At 56.4% G+C, this 21,072-nt stretch overlaps 2 protein-coding genes across 2 annotated transcripts in view; one reads left to right on the top strand and one right to left on the bottom strand.

The window, feature by feature from the left end:
• Window positions 1-597: 597 nt before the first annotated feature.
• COQ3 (coenzyme Q3, methyltransferase) lies at window positions 598-9,247 on the bottom strand. Its single transcript, XM_078616216.1, has 7 exons — window positions 8,963-9,247; window positions 6,567-6,734; window positions 5,860-5,959; window positions 4,661-4,770; window positions 3,677-3,809; window positions 2,646-2,805; window positions 598-1,416 (listed from the first exon to the last, which is right to left on the bottom strand). Exons 1-7 carry the CDS (start codon window positions 9,160-9,162, stop codon window positions 1,307-1,309), a joined length of 981 nt encoding a protein of 326 aa, XP_078472342.1. The 5' UTR covers window positions 9,163-9,247; the 3' UTR covers window positions 598-1,306.
• Window positions 9,248-10,592: 1,345 nt separating this feature from the next.
• Window positions 10,593-21,072, top strand: part of LOC144734259 (protein DOP1A-like) — a 45,510-nt gene continuing 35,030 nt past the window's right edge. Inside the window, 10 exon segments of the mRNA XM_078616385.1 lie at window positions 10,593-10,863; window positions 15,619-15,846; window positions 16,290-16,471; window positions 16,648-16,818; window positions 17,770-17,959; window positions 18,477-18,575; window positions 19,232-19,331; window positions 19,871-19,980; window positions 20,343-20,463; window positions 20,769-20,889. Of these exon segments, the coding sequence (XP_078472511.1) occupies window positions 15,688-15,846; window positions 16,290-16,471; window positions 16,648-16,818; window positions 17,770-17,959; window positions 18,477-18,575; window positions 19,232-19,331; window positions 19,871-19,980; window positions 20,343-20,463; window positions 20,769-20,889 (1,253 nt within the window). The 5' untranslated portion in view covers window positions 10,593-10,863; window positions 15,619-15,687.

Below are 21,072 nucleotides of genomic sequence, written 5' to 3'. Positions count from 1 at the left end.
ACCCACTCACTCACCCACCCACTCACTGAAGCCACACATCCATTCACTCACTTAACCACTCACCCACCCACTGAACCCACACATCCACTCACTCACTCCTCCACTCACTCACCCACTCACTAAACCATTCACTCCTCCCCTCACTAACCCACTCACTCATCCACTCTCACTGAACCACTGACTCACCTACTCACTCACTCACTGAACCACTCACCCACCCACTCAATGAAGCACTCTCACTGAACCCACACATCCACTCACTCACTTAACCACTCACTCACCCACTCACTCACTGAACCCACACATCCACTCACTCACTCCTCCACTCACTCACTCACCCACCCACTCACTAAACCATTCACTTATCCACTCACTCATCCACTCTCACTGAACCACTGACTCACCCACTCACTCACTGAACCACTGACTCATCCACTCACCCACTCACTCACCCACCAGCCACTCACCCAACCACTCACTGGTTAAGTTGCAGAACAATTCTCACAACCAATTTTAGCAGCGATTACATTCGCGACGTTTCACTTGAAATTGCATCAATCATCTTCAGGACACGATCCAGGAAGTCATAATAAAGGATTCTTTCTTCCGACTTACTGGGTTTTATTACCAGAGCATGCTTTTGTTGGCATGTTCACCACAAGGACGTGTGTTTAATGCGGACACGATTCCTTTCAAAAGGTTTCTGTTTGGTGTTTGAACATCTTAACACCTCCTGTTTTATTGCCAGAAAGGGTAAAAGCTCTTCTTCAACTGGGTTTCACTTGTTGTTGTGATCCTGGTGTGGAGAAGACTGCGGTGAGGAGGTTATGGTGAGGTGGTCGTGGTGAGGTCGTGGTGAGATCGTGGTGAGGTCCTGGTGAGGTGGTCGTGGTGAGGTCGTGGTGAGGAGGTCGTGGTGAGGAGGTAGTCATGGGAAGAAGGTGGTCGTGGTGAAGTGACCACGGTGAGATCACGGTGGGGAGGAGTTCCTGGTGTGGAGTAGATTATGGTGAGGTGGTGGTGAGGTGGTCCTGGTGAGGTGGTCGTGGTGAGGTTGTGGTGAGGAGGTAGTCATGGGAAGAAGGTGGTCGTGGTGAAGTAGCCACGGTGAGATCACGGTGGGGAGGAGTTCCTGATGTGGAGTAGATTGTGGTGAGGTCACGGTGAGGTCCTGGTGCGGGGTTCATGGCGAGCAAGTGGTCGTGGTGAGGTGGTTGCGGTGCGGTGGTCGTGGTGAGAACATGGTGAGGAGGTAGTCGCAGTGAGGAGAAGGAGGAGCTCGCGGCGCGTGACCCCCAGCCGCGTGCTACTTGAGGGCGTGCACAGCGTAGTTCACGTCCGTGGAGTCACTCCAGCGCCAGCTGCCCCGCAGGGGGCTGTAGGTCATCCCGCGCAGCTCCACCAAGCTCAGCCCGTCTGCAGGAACAGGGCCGTCGGGGAAACCGCCGCCGCTGCCATGACCCGCCATCGTCACGACGTTCCCCACCCCCGACAAACCTCACCGCTCTTCTTTTAACAAAGAGGCAAAAATTTTCCCCGCCAATGTGATCGCGATCGTGCCACTATCGGAGTCGTCGCGTCCTCGTTGTCATCGTCGTCGTCATCGTCGTCATCGTCGTCATCGTCGTCGTCGTCATCGTCGTCATCGTCGTCATCGTCGTCATCGTCGTCGTCGTCGTCATCGTCGTCATCGTCGTCATCGTCGTCATCGTCGTCGTCGTCGTCATCGTCGTCGTCGTTGTCATCGTCGTCATCGTCGTCATCGTCGTCATCGTCGTCATCGTCGTCGTCGTCGTCGTCATCGTCGTCGTCGTCGTCATCGTCGTCGTCGTCGTCGTCGTCGTCGTCATCGTCGTCATCGTCGTCGTCGTCGTCATCGTCGTCGTCGTCGTCATCGTCGTCGTCATCGTCGTCATCGTCGTCGTCGTTGTCATCGTCGTCATCGTCGTCGTCGTCGTCATCGTCGTCATCGTCGTCGTCATCGTCGTCGTCGCGACACCGAGGAGGATCCGGTCGGAAATGTCGTGGAGCGACGCGCGACCCGACCGAGGCGTTGGTGCTCATCTCCCGTCAACAGCCCTGAGCCAGTGGTGGGAATTCCCTATTCCTATGGCAGGGGGCGAGGTTATCCAGAGGACAACCGCCGTTGACAAGCCACGGTCGTGCGATTGTGGCCGTGCAGCCCAAACTACGGACCGCATAGTAAACCCACCGCGGTCTGCCCTCCTTTAACGGAGGAGGAACAGTGACATGACACGAACTCTCTCTCTCTGCTGAAGCCCTCGCGTCGTGGCCAGCAGCAAGACCTCGACATTGACATCGAGCTCTGCTGCCGTATGGCGCAAAACCAGAACAGAACCACAGTGGGAACTTCTCCGCAAATTGGCACTGATTTTATCGACCCTCTAGGGATGATAATGACGATGATGGGCTTGGGTCAACACCTCTCCAGCGGGAGCTTTGAACCCGCGGCCTCACGACTGCCGCTCGCTCCCTACCGGCCGAGCCGCCCGCGACCGGTGCCATGGGAGCAGAAGCAGCGTGGGTGCGACGGTGGCTTCGGTGGTAGTGGCGGTGGTGGCGGTGGTGGCGGTGGTGGCGGTGGCGGCGACGGTGGTGGCGGTGGTGCCGGGGTTGCCACTCACTCTCCTCCAGGGCAGAGCGCACGGAGCCCGGCTCCACGAACGACTCCCAGGCGTGCGTGCCGCGCGGGACGATCCGCAGCAGCCACTCGGCCGCCACGATGGCGAAGGCAAAGGAGGCCGCCGTCTTGTTGATGGTCGTCAAGAAGAGCGAACCCCCGGGCTGCGGGCGGGGGGGTGGGGGGGGGCGGAGGGGAGGCGAGGAGCCCCGTTTTGGGGAGAGCACGTGGAGCGGACGGAACGTTCCCGGCAGACACGTCGGACGTCGAGCCGCACGACGCGCGGCACAAAGCAAACGAGCACGGGGGGAGGGCGATCAATGGCTATGCTGGGTGATGCCATGTGGTGTGTGTTGTGTGTGTTGAACTTCTTTGGCACCGTACGTATCCAGCCGTGCTAATCGGAGGTGCGGGTTGGTTCCGAGTGTTCACCCGGGACGGCCTCGCCGAGTCTCAAAACTCTTTTTCAGGAGGGTCCTGCCAAGATGTTCACATTAGGGGGCGGGTGGATGTCGCCGCTGCTGCTGCTGCCGCTACGCGATTCCAACTGAGTAACTTTCAGGTAATTTCTGAGCAATGGGCGGTGTTGTTCTTTGGCCACCACCAGCTCCACTGCGCGCTTTCATTTTAGCTATGCGAGGAGGGAACCGGAGAACCCCGAGCAAACCCATGGAGAACAGGGGGAGAACACACGGACTCCGCGCCGAGAGACGCCCGAGACGCGGCATCGAACCCAGGTCCTCCTTGCTGTGGGGCACGAGCGCTGCCGCTACGTCACCATGAGAGAGAGAGAGAGAGCGCAGGAGCGAGACAGGGTGAGTGGGTGAGAGGTACAGAATGAGAGAGTGAGAGTTAGAGAGGTAGTGAGTGAGTGGGGGAGAGAGCGTGAGAGAGAGAGCGAGCGCAGGAGCGAGACAGGGTGAGTGGGTGAGAGGTACAGAATGAGAGAGTGAGAGAGAGCATGAGAGAGCATGGGAGAGAGTGCGTGAGAGAGCGTGGGAAAGCGTGTGAGAGCGGCAGCAGCTGGCATCTCACCTTGACAAGGCGGCAGCAGCAGGCGATGAAGGCGGCCGGGTCGTGGACATGTTCCACCACCTCGGATGCCACCACCGCGTCAAACACCGGCCCCTCGCGCTCCGCCAGATCCTCCACCGTGTCCACCTCGTATCTACAGGTTCACCACCTTGTAAACCTCAGTAGGTACACGTGGGCTGTGTCACCCAGCCACTAGGGGCGCTAACTCCACCGGCGTCCGGTCACATCCCAGGTCAACTCCAAGATTGCACACTCACCGTTACCACACCCTCCATGGCCTCGCCCCTCCCACCTCACTCTCCTCCCCTCCCACCTCACTCTCCGCCTCTCCCCTCTCACCTCACTCTACTCCAGAGGTGTGGACTCGAGTCATGTGACTTGGACTCGAGTCAGACTCGAGTCATGAATTTGATGACTTGCGACTCGACTTGGACTTGCATAACAATGACTTTGTCCCACCTATGAGATGTGGACTCGAGTCATGTGACTTGGACTCGAGTCAGACTCGAGTCATGAATTTGATGACTTGCGACTCGACTTGGACTTGCATAACAATGACTTTGTCCCACCTCTGCTCTACTCCCCTCCCACCTCACTCTCCGCCTCGCCCCTCTCACCTCACTCTCCTCCCCTCCCACCTCACTCTCCGCCTCTCCCCTCTCACCTCACTCTGCTCCCCTCCACGTGCGCTCTCTATTCCAGCAGCCAAAGCTCTACGTCGACCTTCGCTCAGTGGGAGGTCACTCATTCCACCTTCACTTCGACTCCCTGCCCCCGCTCTAGTCCAGGCTCAAGGTTTCCCGTCGCGCTTCTCGCCGACGGGCCGCCATAGAACCGATGCGCCCGCCGTCTGCGTCCTGCGTCCCGAGACGCGGCCGCACTGAGACGCAGGGGGGGCAAGGCCACGCGGGACCTCGAGGTCGGCGAGTTCGCGATCTTGAAATAGACCCGGGGATTCGATCGCGTCGTCACGGCCGCACGTACCGGAGGCGCGACGCCAGCTGGGGGTCGGAGCGCGCGTGGACGCGTGCCGTGCCCACGTTCTCCTCCACGGGGTCGATGCCCAGAACCGTGGCTCCGATCCTGGCCAGTGGCTACGCACAACGCGACAGACGGACGGACGATGGAATCATACCACTCCGCAACGTTACCGCGATCGCACCATCGGCGTAGCGTCGTCACGACACGGAGAATCTATTCGGAAATCTCGCAACAGCGGTGCACAGGGCTGCCCAGAGTAAGGAAGGCACAAGAGATGATTTTACCCGGGCCTCACGCAAGAGTGGGAGAGCAAGGTTGACAAGGTTTTTTTTTGTCGCTGATGTATAATTTGGCCGCACATGGCCTCCTGCCACGGACCACCTCCAGGAACCTTGGGGCGGCCCTGACGATGCATCGGCCCGCGTGCTAGCGAACAGCCCACAGAAGAAGATATAACGGTCCTGCTTCTGAATCTGTGTGAGTGACACAGCACTGAGCCAAGAACCGCTGAGATTCTGAGCCAGACTTTGAGGCGCGCCACCGTGATTGAACCGGGTTCTCAAGCGTCGTGAGTTCACGGTCTCACTGTAGGCCAGAAATTACTTCGCAAAATTCCGCGAGTGGTTCTTCCCAGCCAAGCGAGTAACGGATCAAATTTGGCAACGTTGGACCGTGATGCTGACGCACACACGGCCAACTACTCCGTTTAGAATATCGTCACAGATTCTTTAACGTGCTCACTGCGAAGCGGTAATTATTACACCCCCCAGTATTAACCAGCGCGGCCACTGGGCTCGAACCGAAAGTGTCTGCAACAAGCGGCAAACGGGCTACCGCCTGGCCTTGTCGCTGCACTCAAATCGATCGCGGAGGTGGCCACGGGGTCACAACCACGCAACAATAATTTTTTCGCCCAGGGGGGCCACACTCGAGCCCGAAGGAGGGTCCCGCTACAATGGGACGCTTAGGCAGCACCAACGGAAGAAGCCCGAGAAAACCCATGCAGAACAGGGGGAGAGAACGTACAAAGCCCACACCACAGAGAGGCACCCGAGTCGGGAATCGAACCCAGGGACTTCAAGCTGCGAGGCACGAGCGTTACCACCGCGCCACCGTGCTGCGCCCAAATCTGCGTGAGAGGAGGGACCCCAGTGTGTCAGTGTGTCACTGTGAGGTGGCGGGGGGGGGGGGGCAGTGTCGACCTCGCATAGCAGGCCCCCTCCGCAACCCACGTCCAAGATGCGGAAGCCTTTGAGAGGTAGCGCGCCACGGGTTGGGGCCTCGGCACCGAGCAGCCCGTCCCTGCGGGGCACACGGATAGACACGCGACCCGCGCGGTGTCACCCGCGGTTGAGGAGGTGGGGGGTAATCATTGGTAACGATCGTCATCACGTGGAGCTTAACTCGGCCACGGTGGTGCTGTTTTTTTTTTTTTGCAAACGCTTCTGCGACGGACGAAGAAGTTGGAATGAAAACGGGAAAAGTGCGCGAAGAAGCACGAGGAGACGCTGCATTTGGAGGAGCACCTGGATTGGAGAGAGGAGCACCTGGATTGGAGAGCACATTGCAATGTTAACATTGACATCACCCGGACTGTTATGAAAATTGAGTGGGCTTGGGTAGGCCGCGTTTCGAGCGGGCCGATGGGCAAGAACAGTAATGGAGTGGCGGCAGAGGAACGGAACGTGTCCGACGGGACGTTCGACGAGGAGATGGAGCGACGAGATCAGCTCGCGCGCAAAGTGCCGGGGCGGATCGCTGCGTTGCAGGGCCGTGAAGAGACGGGTAGGCCTTCATCCGGCAAACATTTCTCCGCGCGGCGCTTCTAAACCCCTCATTGAGCGGCCGTCGCCACGCCGCCGGGGGTGCGGAAGTGTCGTGGCGAGCGGGTGCTGAACTTAGGCGGCACCTGATGAGGGGCACGCGGAGCGAGTTGAGGCTGTGCAGGGCACCCAGCTCCCCTCGCTCGTTCCACCACCTGTGGGCCAGGGCTTGGAACTTGGCCAGCTCGTGGGGGTTCACGCTGCTGGACTTGCGCTCCGCGTCCCCTGTGGCCTCCGTCGCGAGCCCGCGGGATCTGTCCAAGGGAAACGCAAAGACAAAGATCCCCCGCGTAGCCATTGACAGACCGTCGGGGCAAGTGCTGTTCGTGAGAACCTACGAAGGCCGGCGCGGCACACGAGGGGGTGGGTGGCCAGCACCACGCCCGGCCGCCGTTGTCTCCCCAGTGCTGATTTTTTCACACACACGTACACCCCAACAGAAAATTATTTAAGGCTGAGCCGACCTACGGGAGGCCCAGCACCGGTTCAGATATTCGTCACCGATGTTGGCTGTGAACGAGGGCTCCGGCCACACTGGGTTGGTTGTGAGCGTTGTCCGACTGCGACTCATCAGCGGTGCGGTGGAACATCGCACGAGCGTTTGTGAAACCACCGTATGGCGTCGAAGAGGTGCCATAACCTTGCTTACCACAAAGCAGTCCAGCAAGTGGACTAATCGCCACCTGTTTCCATCTGTACGGAGGGTGGGGTTGGTATAGAGTGCTGCTGCCTCCCTCTGCGCGAGTGGGTTTTCTCCGGGTGCTTCCGTTTCCTCCCACTTGTAAACGCTGGCGGAGCCAGTGGGGGGGGGGGGGTGGCACGTGTCGATTCTTGAAAACGAATCCGCTGCCTCCAAATCGCCAAAGCCTCCTGAGAGGCGGCCACGGGCTCTACGAGGCGATGGGCAACGCGTGTTGTGACTGATCTATAGTCCACGATGTAACTCAGTGCCGGATCATCCAAGTAGCAAACATAGCATATGCTACGTGCCCCGCACTAAATGCTTTCAAGCTATCAATTCCGGTTCAGTGATTCTGCACTTGCTCTATAACTATAGTAGTATACCGCCTTCAACTTTTATGAACGAACGGGTGTTTAAGGTTAGCGATTTGTCGTATTATCTGGCTGTATAGCAAATGAAAAAATACAATTACTTTACAATGCACGTGAAAAATCTATGTTTTAATATTTACATTTTTTTTTATTCATAACATATACCACACAGGCCCCGCACTAGATGAATCTGGCAGCTATTTCTGTCGAGACTGGACCACGACATGGACAAGTGATCAATAAAGTGTCAAATGCCCGCTGGCGGGAGGTCGCGGGACCCAGGTGGTACCATGGGTTGACTGCTGTGCCAGGCTAGGTGCAGGAGGCGGTAACAGGACAGGCTCAGCAGGTGCCATGGGTTGACTGCTGTGCCAGGCTAGGTGCAGGAGGCGGTAACAGGACAGGCTCAGCAGGTACCATGGGTTGACTGCTGTGCCAGGCTAGGTGCAGGTCATGGGACAGACCCTGCAGGTGCCATGGGTTGACTGCTGTGCCAGGCTAGGTGAAGGTCACGGGACAGACCCTGCAGGTGCCATGGGCTGACTGCTGTGCCAGGCTAGGTGCAGGAGGCGGTAACAGGGCAGGCTCAGCAGATGCCATGGGTTGACTGCTGTGCCAGGCTAGGTACAGGAGGTGGTCACGGGACAGACCCAGCAGGTGCCATGAGTTGACTGCTGTGCCAGGCTAGGTGCAGGAGGTGGTCACGGGACAGACCCAGCAGGTGCCATGGGTTGACTGCTGTGCCAGGCTAGGTGCAGGAGGAGGCCGTGGGACAGACCCAGTAGGTGCCATGGGTTGACTGCTGTGCCAGGCTAGGTGTAGGAGGTGGTCACGGGACAGACCCAGCAGGTGCCATGGGTTGACTGCTGTGCCAGGCTAGGTGCAGGAGGTCACGGGACAGACCCAGCAGGTACCATGGGTTGACTGCTGTGCCAGGCTAAGTGCAGGTCACGGGACAGACCCAGCAGGTGCCATGAGTTGACTGCTGTGCCAGGCTAAGTGCAGGTCACGGGACAGACCCAGCAGGTGCCATGGGCTGACTGCTGTGCCAGGCTAGGTGCAGGAGGCGGTAACAGGACAGGCTCAGCAGGTACCATGGGTTGACTGCTGTGCCAGGCTAGGTGCAGGTCATGGGACAGACCCTGCAGGTGCCATGGGTTGACTGCTGTGCCAGGCTATGTGCAGGAGGTCACGGGACAGACCCAGTAGGTGCCATGTGTTTGACTGACTGCTATCCCAACTTACACAGACACAAACACTCTGCGACGCTCACGTACGTGCACGCTCCTACACACACACAGAGCACATTAACTGGACATCAATGAAAAAGAGCTTCATAGCTCATCGGATTTCTCCAGTATAAATTAATATTCTGACTCTGAGCCACGACCTCTGAGATTGCCCCCCACCACCCCCACCACACACGCACCCGAGACCCCGAACCCGGGCCGCGATGCCGAACCCCGCGGCAGGGCCAGGGGACTCTTGAAGGGTCCGCGGGGGCCCCTGGGTGGAGGAGGCGAAACAACGGCGCGGGCAGCAGCAGGAGGAGAGGGCACGTGACCTGACCAGCAGCAGCGGCGGCAGGAGACGATGGAGATGCCTGGATCGCAGGCCCGATGCAGCCATCGCTACCACGGCTGATGTCTCTCACTGCCACTGCCCTGGGCTGAGTCGGGCTCAGTGGCGCCCTCTCATGCCCAGCCCGGACGATCTCACACAGAAGAAGCCTTCCCCCTCCCCCTCCCACGACTCCTCCCCCTCCCACCACTCCCCCCCCCTCCCACCACTCCCCCCGCTCCTCCCCCCTCCCACGACTCCCCCCCCTCCCACCACTCCCCCCGCTCCCCCCCCTCCCACCACTCCCCCCCCTCCCACCACTCCCCCCCCCACCCACCACTCCCCCCCCTCCCACCACTCCTCCCCCCCTTGGCAAAGAGTTGGCAATTCGAAACTAATTTTTTTTTATTTCGATTTAAAGCTTTCGTGACTGCAGGGATTCCATCTGTCGAGTAGACAGAGTCTGTCTACTCGAGAGATGAATCCTGCTCTCCACCTGAGGACGGTTGCTTGAGTTGTGGCCGAAACGTCGTGAGAATGATTTAATTATGTTTTATTTTTATTATTTTATTATTTCCATTCTACGTGACTTTATCGAAAGAACCAAAAAGATCTTTTTTTTTATTTGACCAGGTTAAGGCCCACTGAGTTGTGTATCTTTTTTTTTCAGAAGCGACCTGACCATCACAAACGATGAGCTCGACAAAGTTCGCGTGGAAATCTACAGCAGTCAAATCAGTGCCGGATTAGGCGAATGCGGGGCCTGTAGCATATTTGTTGTTATAAAGGGGAACTAAATAAAAAAAATATAAAATGCAAAGTAAAGTAATTGTATTGTTTCATTTGCTATACAGCCAGATAATACGACAAATCGCTAACCTTAAACACCCGGTCGTTCATAAAAGTTGAAGGCGGTATAGTACTATAGCCATAGAGCAAGTGCAGAATCACTGAACCGGAATTGATAGCTTGAAAGTATTTAGCGCAGGGCCCTTGATAGTGCGGGACCCGTAGCGTGCACTACACCACACTAAGACAATAACAACAACCAGAGGTGTGGACTCGAGTCATGTGACTTGGACTCGAGTCAGACTCGAGTCATGAATTTGATGACTTGCGACTCGACTTGGACTTGCATAACAATGACTTTGTCCCACCTATGAGATGTGGACTCGAGTCATGTGACTTGGACTCGAGTCAGACTCGAGTCATGAATTTGATGACTTGCGACTCGACTTGGACTTGCATAACAATGACTTTGTCCCACCTCTGACAACAACACACTCGTCAATACCATAGGTGGGACAAAGTCATTGTTATGCAAGTCCAAGTCGAGTCGCAAGTCATCAAATTCATGACTCGAGTCTGACTCGAGTCCAAGTCACATGACTCGAGTCCACACCTCTGGTCAATACTGACACCACACTAAGTCAACAACAACAACCACAACACCACCAGCACAGAATGAACGCGCGCGCGTGCTCGTGGAGGCGACGTCACGTGTCACGTCACGCCGCGTGACGTCGTCACCGGAACGGATCTCACATCAACTCCATATTACCTCTCTCACTCTCACATACACACCCGGCCGCCTTTGTCTCCCCTATTCCCCATCATCATCACCACCACCACAACAACCATCAACCACCACCACCACCTCCCACAGTCATCGTTTTTATTTTAATTTCCCTCGCGTCGTCGCTGCCGGGAGACGCGGGGACCCTGCCGGGGCGTCTATGGCTGCCGGGGAGCCCTCGCTTCGGGCGGCAGGTAAACCAGGAGAGAGAGGGGGGCAGGTGGAGGCCCTGTCGGGGCCGCCGTGTAACACGGTGGTGGGTGGGGGGCAGCAGAGCAGGGAGGGTCCGGGAGAGGGCAGCGAGGCTACAGGGAGGGCAGCGAGACACGAGAGGGGGAGTAGATAGGGCAGCGGGGAGAAGGGCAAGCGAGACGATATGACGGCGGAGGGGATGGTCGTAGGGTGGCAGAGGATTGAGAGGGCAGCCGAGAAGACAGAAGGGCAGCAGATAGACGCAAGGGTAGGGTAGGGGGGGAGGCAGAAGGGTAGGAGACGGAAGGGAGGCAGGTGGAGGCCCTCACGCCGTCATTCGTGTGTTGAGGGGCAGCAGAGTGCAATAGATGACAAGGGCAGGGAGGCAGCAGGGCAGGGAGGAAGGAGACAGAGGAGGGTAGGGGTGCAGGTAGAGGAGGAGGGTCTGACGGGGCCCCAATACAAGGGCAGCGGTGTGGAGGGCAGCAGGGATGAGGGTAGGAAGACAGAAGGGCAGGGTGACAGGTGGAGGGCTTGACGGGGGTCTATCTTGCATATTAGGTGTGGGCAGCAAGGTAGAAGGACATCAGTAGAAGGGCAGCAGAGGGGGGTAGGGGGGTGGGGAGACAGGTGGAAGAAGACTTGATGCATCATCGCGCTCACAGCCAGCAGGAGGGCAGGGATAAGGGCAGCGAGATGGCGAGGCAGGAGGGGGGGCAGCAACACAGGGGGACAGAAGGCTGCCCTGTTGGGCCCCTTAGTGCACACGTAGGCGGGCAGCAGGACAGGGACACAGGAAGGGCAGAGAGGTGGGAAGAGAGGCAGGAACAACAGGGAGGTGGGCAGCGGGGTAGGGAGGCGTGAGGGCAGGGATAGAACAGGGCAGGGAAGGAAGGGAGAGGGAGTGCGATGGAGACAGAGATGGACACAGAGGGAGACAAAGAGAAACAAACAGGGAGACGGAGGGAAGCAGGCAGGGAAAGGAGAGAGACGGAGGGAGTGAAGGCATTAGGCAGGGAGGTACAGTGTTGTTTAGGGCCGAGCAGTCAAGGCATTCCTCGTGGAGCTGATGAATCACATTTCTGAGTGACGGCTCGCAGTATTAAACAGCCACCGCACACACCAAGCCCCTGTAAAAGGTCAATCATATTTACAATATTTACAATACTGTATGGGAACAGCTAAGCGCAGGCCAGAGTGCCCATACACACACCCTGCAGTTGTGAGATTTCAATCGGTGCGTTCTTGTCGCATGAGACACACACACACGACATGTTAATTTGAATCAGCTTCTCGCCAACGTCACATGGATTACACCTCCACACGCACGCACAGTGGTGCACAGCACAAATAGCATGACCCTCATGCACAGCACAGAGCATCAATGGGCCACGAAGCGTCGCCTGGCATATATATTATCCTGTTTAAGACCACACACTGTTATTGACGAATGTGTCGAGTTCATTGTTATGTGCACGCACACAATATCTCAACATCACGTGGGGGACACGTACACACACAAAGAGCTCAGTCTTCATTCGATCCGGCGATCTCTGTGTCACTTGTTTGCCAATCATCAGGCTCGTGCGGTGCACGTAAAGACGCAGTAGCGCTTGAACAAAAGCGAATGATGAACGTGGGTTCGGTGAATACCGTTGCGGGTTTGCGAGGATTGCATTCGGGGAAAACTTGCCCGAGTCCCAGGGGCAAAACAGAAACCAATGCCACTTAGGGCGGATAAATGTTATCAGTACTTACGTGTTCCTGTGGCACAACAAGTCAATCATGTGATTCATTTTAAAAGGTCATGGAATGCTTTACGTACGCCCTTTGGTTATTTACAGACGTGGTACTGAAAAGTGAAACTCTGGTATTGGCACATTGACTACCTGATCTTAATACGTTTATACTATTCTTGCGTATGTTGGTAATACGTTCAGGAGCTAAATGCCAATGTCTGAGTTCTACTAGCCACGAGAGGGATTCAGGAGAGAGTCGGTGATGTTTTGCTGTTTTGCTGTTTCTCCTCCGTTGAAGGAGTGCCATACTACAGTGGTTTCATCATCATCGCGATCCATAGGCAAATAGCCTGTAGGTATCCACTGCGCATTTCGTTATTTGTTTCCACTTTCCTCTGCCTTGTGCCAATATGCTCAAGTCGTGGCCACGTCTTTCTGGCACCAATCTCTGATGTTGTCTAGCCATTCTCTGTTTCGGTCTTCCTCTCTTTCTGGTTCAGTGGTTTGCCACATGGCCAATGGTTTGGATTTCATGGCCACAATCACACTGTGGCTTGTCTTTGATTTTACACACATGCGCGAGATGTGTGCATTGGCCTGTCGGATGTTCTGATGGGATTGATGCTTACGCCAGTGTCTTCACGGAGGAATGTCAAAACCAGGAGGTGCAATGTTTGGGTCTCCAGTGAGGTGTTTATTCTGGACGGCCGCGTTGGTCCACTCTGTTCGTCAATGCTCTTCTGGATCTGGGTGAGATTCTAGGATGGTGAGATCCTAGAAGGGGGATCGGGTCTTGAGTTGTCAGCGAGGGACATTGTCGAGGTCTTGGTTGATGGGGGAAGGTTGCCATTGGCAGTTTTCACGTCTCTGCGGACACTCCGTTTGGTGCCAGAATGTTCGCCAGGACAGGATGCCAGGAGATTGGTGTCGGTGTCAGTGTTCCGGTTAGAATAGCACCTCTTAATTATAGAGGCCTCACGAGGTCATGTTAGTCATGGGGGGTTCTTGACCATACTTCACCACACTGGTCAGTGCGTGTTGAAGAAACGGTTTGTCGAGGACCGTTTCGGATATCGCTCCCACTAATTTTGACGGTAGCCCGGATTGTAATACTAACAATAATGGGTTTTACTGACCCAGGGGAGACTCACCGAGTCTCAAGGCTCTTTTTTTCCCGAAGGGTCCCATTACATTGGGATGTTTGGCCGTGAATTAAATTCGTAATGAGGGTTTAGCTTTATGAGGGGGGTAACACTCAAAGCTCCACACGGATGTATTCAAGAATAAATTGCTCTACTGCCATCGACTGGCCAACTCGCAGTCCTTTACGGACCATACTGGGGCTCATTTGTAAAAGTAATATTCTAATCTAGTAGAGTTGTCTGACTATCAGGGAATAGTAGGCCAATTACCTTCTAGAAGGGGTTTCTAGAGCTCCCTCTAGTGGAGGCACTTCCTTCAGCAGTAGCATAGGCAGGGCTTCGCCTTTATCTTTTACATTTGCTGTTTGTGCCATTCTTACTGCAGAAGGCTATAATTAGTTTTACGGCAGTGACAAAACACACTGTGATTGCAGTGCATTACGGGTGACAGGATCACAGCTGTAATTGGCTCCAGGCCTGACTCAGACCGTGGTCAGGCTGTGTTTGGCTGGAGGTGGGAGGTCGGTGTGAGACGAATCTTTGTGTTGGTCCTCGCGAGGGTCCGGAGTCCGCGTGTGGGGCGTGCGTTTCGGTGTTTGTCGATCCGTGCCGTGCCGGGTCGTGACGGCTGATGACCTCCGCGCCTGCCAGCATCTGGGCACGACGGTTTGAGTCGGTGAGGCTTGCAAACGCGACGCTTTGTTTTAACTAATGATTGATTATTCGGGTTTGGCCGCTTAAGGATCTGGCCAAATTTTGTGTCGTAATTCCACTAACCACCCGATATGGCCAAATGTATTAAATTGTCACATGCACAAGTGTTTAACGCAGGGGTGGGGAACATCCAGCCCGCGGGCCATGTAAGGCCCGCAAAATAATTTGGTCTGGCCCTGCCAAGGCAACCGCAGGTGGGACTCTAAATTAAATAAGTCTTGGAGCAAACCTGAAAAGCAGTTGCGAGTAGCAACATCATCAATACCAGCTAACATCACATGCCTCATCAAAGAGAAGCAGTTCCAGCCATCACATTAGGGGTGAGTTAATTAAATGTTTGTCCAAATATAGCAGGCAAATTTTTAAGTTGATCATTTTGTATGGCCCACGAATGATGTTGTAGATATCCAAATGGCCCTTGGCAGAAAAAAGGTTCCCCATCCTTGGTTTAACGCACCATTTATTATTGTTTATGTAATATTGTCTGCGATAACCTGTGTGTCGTCTCCTTATTTTTATGTTTATTTGTGCGTTTCCCAACTGTCAGAGCACTGCCGCGAGAAGGGATTTAGGAAGATGTGGCCGTATGCACGATATTCCAATCGTCTATGTGGTCACCGGGTGGAGCCTGGCTAGTGCTTGGATGGGTGACCACCATGCATAACAGGTTGTTATACTCTTTGGTTCTTTCGTCAAAGTCACGTAGGTATAAAATAAAATAAATTAAATCACGACGTTTCGATTGCAACACAAGCAATCATCATCAGGTGGGAAAACCACAGCAAGAACATTTTTTTTTGCTGAAGTGGGAGAGAGAAAAAAAATTCTTGCTGTGGTTTTTCCCACCTGATGATGATTGCTTGTGTTGCAATCGAAACGTCGTGATTTTATTTATTTTATTTTATACCTATGTGACTTTACCGAAAGAACCAAAGAGTATGGATCCCTGCAGTCACGAAAACTTCAAATCTAGGTTATTATAGACTGCGGGGTTGTGCTACGTTGTGGGCAGCAGAGGACATTTTGAGTTCCACCATGACTTCCTCATTTCGCGACATGACACCGATCGCGCAAAGGCAGATAATATTGCAGAAAAGTTTTGAGCGTTTATTTTCAATCGACGGAATTTCCACGATGACCGCTTGACCCCTTTGACTTGCAGGCGACGAGCGCGCGGCGTTAGCGCGGTGCGCGAGGATTCGGTAGGAGCTGCGCCGATCGCCGGGCCCGCATGCCGACGGGCGCCGTCAGGATGAACGCGGAGGAGATGGAGCTGCTCAACGACCCCAAGTACCGCAGCTACGCGGCCACCCTTGACAAGGCGCTCAAGAGCTTCGAGTACAGCAGCGAGTGGGCCGACCTCATCTCCGCGCTGGGAAAGCTCAACAAGGTGGCGTGACGGAGGGGGGGTGGGGTAGAGTGGGAGGGACGGCCTGCACCATTGTCTCCCAGCTGGGGGCGGCTGCTGGGTTGGCCAATCTGTAATACGGTGAAGTTTCGATTTTCCTGGGTAATAGTGGGGGGGGGGGGGAGTAGTGGCGACCCGGATAAAATGAAAGCAGCGTTTGGTCAACGTGGCTCGACTCTGCTGATGAGACTCTTAAAGTTGAAACCGGTGTGGGTGGTGCCTCCTGGTCAATGGGGCCTCGCCAGCTGAAATAATAAAGCCCGAGTCTGACCTAAGGGGGGTAATTTTGTTCACGGGAGGGAAGTCATATTACCATAATAGAATGCTCACCTCCGGCGGTATTGAAACAATACGTTGTCATTCTAACCCCCGGGGACATTATTTACGTCTTCGCCGAGAATGATCTCCGTGTGACCCCGCGGCAGGTGCTGCAGGGCAGCAGCAAGTACCCGGTTCTGCCGCGGAAGCTGACCATCGGCAAGCGGCTGGCGCAGTGCCTGCACCCGGCGCTGCCCAGCGGCGTGCACCTCAAGGCGCTGGAGACGTACGAGATTATCTTCCGCATCATCGGCAGCAAGCGCCTGGCGCGCGACCTCTTCCTCTACAGGTGGCGCACCGCGTAACGCACTCGCGCACGCACAGTGCCAGGTTGTGTCAATCTAGGGGAGGCCCGGGCCGAGTCACAGATGTTCGCCGTGAGTGGGAATCGAACTCGTGTCAGCTGTGCTACTGCTCCCCGTAAATCGCACAAACTCTTTCTCTCTTCACCCCCCGCCCTCCCAGTGCGGGCCTCTTTCCGCTGCTGGCAAATGCGGCGATGTCGGTGAGGCCGGCGCTGCTGCAGCTCTACGAGACTTACTACGTGCCCCTCGGCAAGACGCTGAAGCCCGGCCTGCAGGGCCTCGTCACCGCCATCCTGCCCGGGCTGGAGGAGGGCTCCGAGTACTATGACCGGTGCGATGCAGTTGTTGTGGTTGTTGTGGTTATTTTGTTGTGGTTCTGTCCTTTAATTTGCCAGGAAATGAAGCAATGAACCAACATGTCATCTTTGGCAAGGGTGACCTAGATGGTTTAAGGCTGTGGTACCAAAGCTGTAACAAAACCGTACCACCGCTGCACCATAACCGCACTACAGCCATACCACAGCCACACCACCATTGCACCACAGTCGTACCACAACCGTACCACAGCCGAACTGCAACTGTATCACAACCGTATCACAAAGATGTCACAATTGCACAGCAGCCACATCACAACCATACCACAATGATAGCACAAACACACCACGTGGGTTTATACAGCACCTCGGTGTGACTGCAGCTGCAGAGGCGAAGAGGAAAGTCTTGAGTCTGGACTTGAACCCGGGCTGGGAGCTGACAACACAGGAGGCTGGAAGGATGGGAGTTCCAGACTTTGCGGGCAGCATAGCAGATTGAGTAACCTCCCACTGAGTGAAATTCGATTGAGGGATTCATCAGAAAGCCTTGGTTGCCGAAGCAGAGAGTGCGTGGAGGGGAGTAGACTGAGATTAGAGGGGAGATTTAGGAAGGGGTGAGTCCATGCAAGATCCTGAAGACTGTGTGAGTCCGACCCTGAAGTTGATGCGGGATCGGATTGGGAGGCGGTGGAGAGGTCCGGTCTAGGGGGTGACGTGGTCTCGTTTACTGGCGGGGAGTCTGGCGCCCGCGTTGCAGATTGCGTGGGGGTTGGAGGTGAGGGATTGGTGGAGGCCGTAGAGGAGAGGGAGCTGCAACAGTCGAGTCGGGATGCGATGACAGTCAACCGGGAGGGTGGCTGCCACGGGCATGCATCCCCGCATTTCCGGCAAAGCTCCCAGCTTCACCGGCGATGCCTCGGGCCTGTGCCGGGCGGGCCTTAACCGAGCCTGTCGGCGCCTGCGTGCAGGAGTAACTGCCTGCTGGAGAAGACGTCGCTGGCGGTGGAGCCGTGCGTGTTCTTCAGCGCGCTCTGGGGCAGCGTGCTCACCAGCCCTGCGGTGCGGCTGCCCGCCGTCACCTACACGCTCACCCACCTCAACCGCAAGCTCTCCATGGAGGACCAGCTCCACGTCATTGGCACCGACGTCGACCTCATGGTTAGTGGGGGTGGGGGGCGGGGGGGGGGGGGTACGTCGGTTGTGGGAGGGCGGTGTGTTCGGGGGGTGGGAGCCGCGGTGGACTTGGGGGTGGTACTGTTTGTTACAGGCCTAGAATGCCGCATGTGGCATGCTCAATAACAAGAGATCTGGGGAGAACACAGTGTGTGCGTGTGCGTGCGTCCGTGTGTGTGTGGGGAGCAGTGGTGTCGTGGTTAGCACACTGCTCTATGAGCCTGCCGACTCGAGTTCGATTCCTGCTCAAGACAAACACCTGTGACGATTATCTTAAGTGGTTATGGGCCTCCCCTGGGTCGACTCAGCCTTAAATGAGTAGTCGGTGCAATGTGTATAAAACATCAGCACTGGGGAGACAATTGTGGCCAGGCGTGGTGCTGGCTACCCACCCCGTCGTGTGCCGTGCCGGCCTTCGTAGGCGATCGCTCGCAGCACTTGCCCCAGTGGTCTGTTAAAGGCTATCCGGGGGATCTCTGTATGTGTGTGTGCGTGCGTGCAGGTGGAGGCGGTGTGCGCGTGCGTGCAGGACTCTAGCGTGCTGGTGCAGAGGAGCACCCTGGACCTCCTGCTCTTCTGCTTCCCCTTCCACCACAGCCAGGTTCGTATCCTCTCATCCCACCTGGACGCGGTGTCCCTTCAAACAAAATCCCGCACGTCGTCGCGGCGACCCTCACCGCGAGGGCGACGACGTCAAGCGACGCTAACTGTGGACCTGAGCCCACGTTCTCCTCCACGGGGTCGATGCCCAGCACCGTGGCTCCGATCCTGGCCAGGGGCTGTGCACAGCGCGACGGACGGTCGATGGAATCTGACCACTCGGCGACGTGACCGCGATCGCGCCCCCGGCGTCGCGTCGTCACGAGACGGAGAGTCCATTCGGAAATCTTGCAAAGCAGTGCACGACCCTTGGTGTTATGGATCCCTTCTTCATGCGAACGCTGGTTTGCTCGGCATAGAGGGCCGCACTTTTGCCACGCGCCCCGTCACTGAGAGAAACGTTCGTGGCCTGGCAGTCAAATTGGTGTGTTTAATTCTCAGAGCTGGGATTTAGCCAGTTTTAAGTGCGGAGCCAAACTTAATGTGACGGGGTTTTTTTTGTGCCGTCATCGGTGACCGGGCAGAGACCATCAGTCATTGCCGTGGTGCCGTACTGTGTGTTGTGGTGCGATGTGGTGCGGTGCATTGATGTGGTGCGGTGTGTGGTATGGCGTGCGTACGTGGTCTGGCACGGTGCCGCGTGGCGTGGTGACGCAGGTCACCAAGCTGGACACGGTGCGCCTGCTGTCGGCCGTGCTGCACGTTGTGCTGCGGCGTGACATGTCCCTCAACCGCCGCCTCTACGCCTGGCTCCTGGGTCCGCTCACACACACACACAGACAAAGATCCCCCGTGTAGCCTTAACAGACTTTTGGGGCAAGTGATGTTAGCGAGCACCTATGAAGGCCGGCACGGCACACACACGCGCATTGGCACATGGTGTGTGACAGCACTACCGTCCGTGACTGTTACCCATCAGTGAGAAGACAGGTGTCGGTCACAATCACTGGTTAGTTTCACTCACCACAGTGTGACTCATTGAGCCACAGTGTGACTCATTGAGCCACACACACCCAGACAGGAGCAGTATCCATTTCCAATAACAGAAATAACAATCAGGCATACGCATGCCCCTCCCCCCCCCCGATTAGACTTCCATACTGAACTCGCGCACTTTTGCACTCAACATTTGCAGGAAATTGTTCACAATGAGTAGAGATAATTTCAATGAAAACTAAATAGCGTGTTTGTCTGTGTCGTGGCCGCGTGTGTGTGCGCGTGACCGTGTGTGTGTGCACGTGACCGTGTGTGTGTGCACGTGACCGTGTGTGTGTGTGTGCGCGCGACTGACTGCAGGGTTCGACAATAATGGCACTGCGTTGGGGCCCCGCATGGCGCGCGACGAGTCCCGTGAGGAACACGGGGCGCGCTACTTCAGCACCTACTCCCGCGAGCTGCTTGTGCAGGTACATGCGTGTACGTGCATGCGTGCGTGTGCGTGCGTGTGTGTGCGTGTGTGTGTGTGCGCGCTTACGCTCGTGTACACCAGGTATAAGTTGTTAATCTCACTATTTTGCAACCTTTGCTGATGACGTCTGTGGCGAATAGTAGAATCGGTGTGCGCACGTTTCACAGGCGGCACGAATGGAGCGTGGTTAACCCGTAAAGTGGGCGATCCATGCTGTTGTGTATGGTTGTGTTGATATGTATGCATCTGTACGTATGTCCATGCGTCTGTGCGTGTGTGCGCGTGCGTGCGTGTGCGCGTGTGTGTGCGCGCGTGTGTGCGTGTGCGTGCGTGCGTGTGTGTGCGTGCGTGCACTCGCAGGCCATGGTCGGGATCCTGAAGGGCCGCGGCGGGGGCGGCTGCGGGGAGGAGGGCGGCTCCGTCTCCCCGGACCTGAGGCCGTTCCGCATCCTCCTGAGTCTGCTGGACAAACCTGAGATCGGTGAGGCCGGGCGCGTTCCCGTGGCCCGGGTGTTCGCGCGTGCACGCGGCGCGGTTCTCCGACGCCATCCGGGGGTCGTACCCGCGTGTTGTTCAGCACGATTTGTCCCACGATCCTCCCCGCGTGCTGCGAGCTTCTCCAGGAACGGTGGCGATTGTGGTGGTGGTTGTGGTGTCACTGTGTTGTTGGTGGTGGTGGTGGTTACGGCAAGTGGTGGTGACAATGGTGGTGGCGGTGGTGATGGTGGCTATTACGGTGGTGGCGGTGGTGATGGTGGTGGTGGTGCGGTGGTGCTGCGTGGACAGGCCCGGCGATCCTGGAGGAGGTGCTGGTGGAGGTGTTCCGTGCGCTCCACGGGCAGTGCGAGATGGAGCTGGGTACCGGGATCCAGCCGCTCTTCAGCAAGGACCGTAGCCAGCTCAGCAGGTGCTGGCCCGCGTGGCGGCCTCACGACTGCCCACAATGTACCGCAAATTAGCGACGGTAGCTCAACGGCAATTTGGCGTCTCAAAGCAGCTGCGTGTCACTCACCAGCAATTCATCAACAACTCTGAAACGGAGCAACAGTGTACGAAATCATCAGTCACTCGTAACAGCAACTCACTGTCA

The sequence above is a fragment of the Lampetra planeri genome, chromosome 50, assembly GCF_965212315.1.
Source record: "Lampetra planeri chromosome 50, kcLamPlan1.2.h2, whole genome shotgun sequence".
In the NCBI taxonomy this organism is placed as follows: Eukaryota; Metazoa; Chordata; class Hyperoartia; order Petromyzontiformes; family Petromyzontidae; genus Lampetra; species Lampetra planeri.
The sequence above is the reverse complement of the archived record's forward strand: the minus strand, read 5'-3'. Positions and strand labels throughout refer to the sequence as shown.

Excerpts from the sequence above, each read along its gene's own strand:
- COQ3 (XM_078616216.1), bottom strand. The coding sequence starts at position 9,162 with ATGGCTGCATCGGGCCTGCGATCCAGGCATCTCCATCGTCTCCTGCCG. Across the intron at positions 3,810-4,660 it reads CAGCTGGCGTCGCGCCTCCG|ATACGAGGTGGACACGGTGG; the intron begins GTACGTGCGGCC and ends GTGAACCTGTAG. Across the intron at positions 1,417-2,645 it reads GCGCTCTGCCCTGGAGGAGA|ACGGGCTGAGCTTGGTGGAG; the intron begins GTGAGTGGCAAC and ends CTGTTCCTGCAG.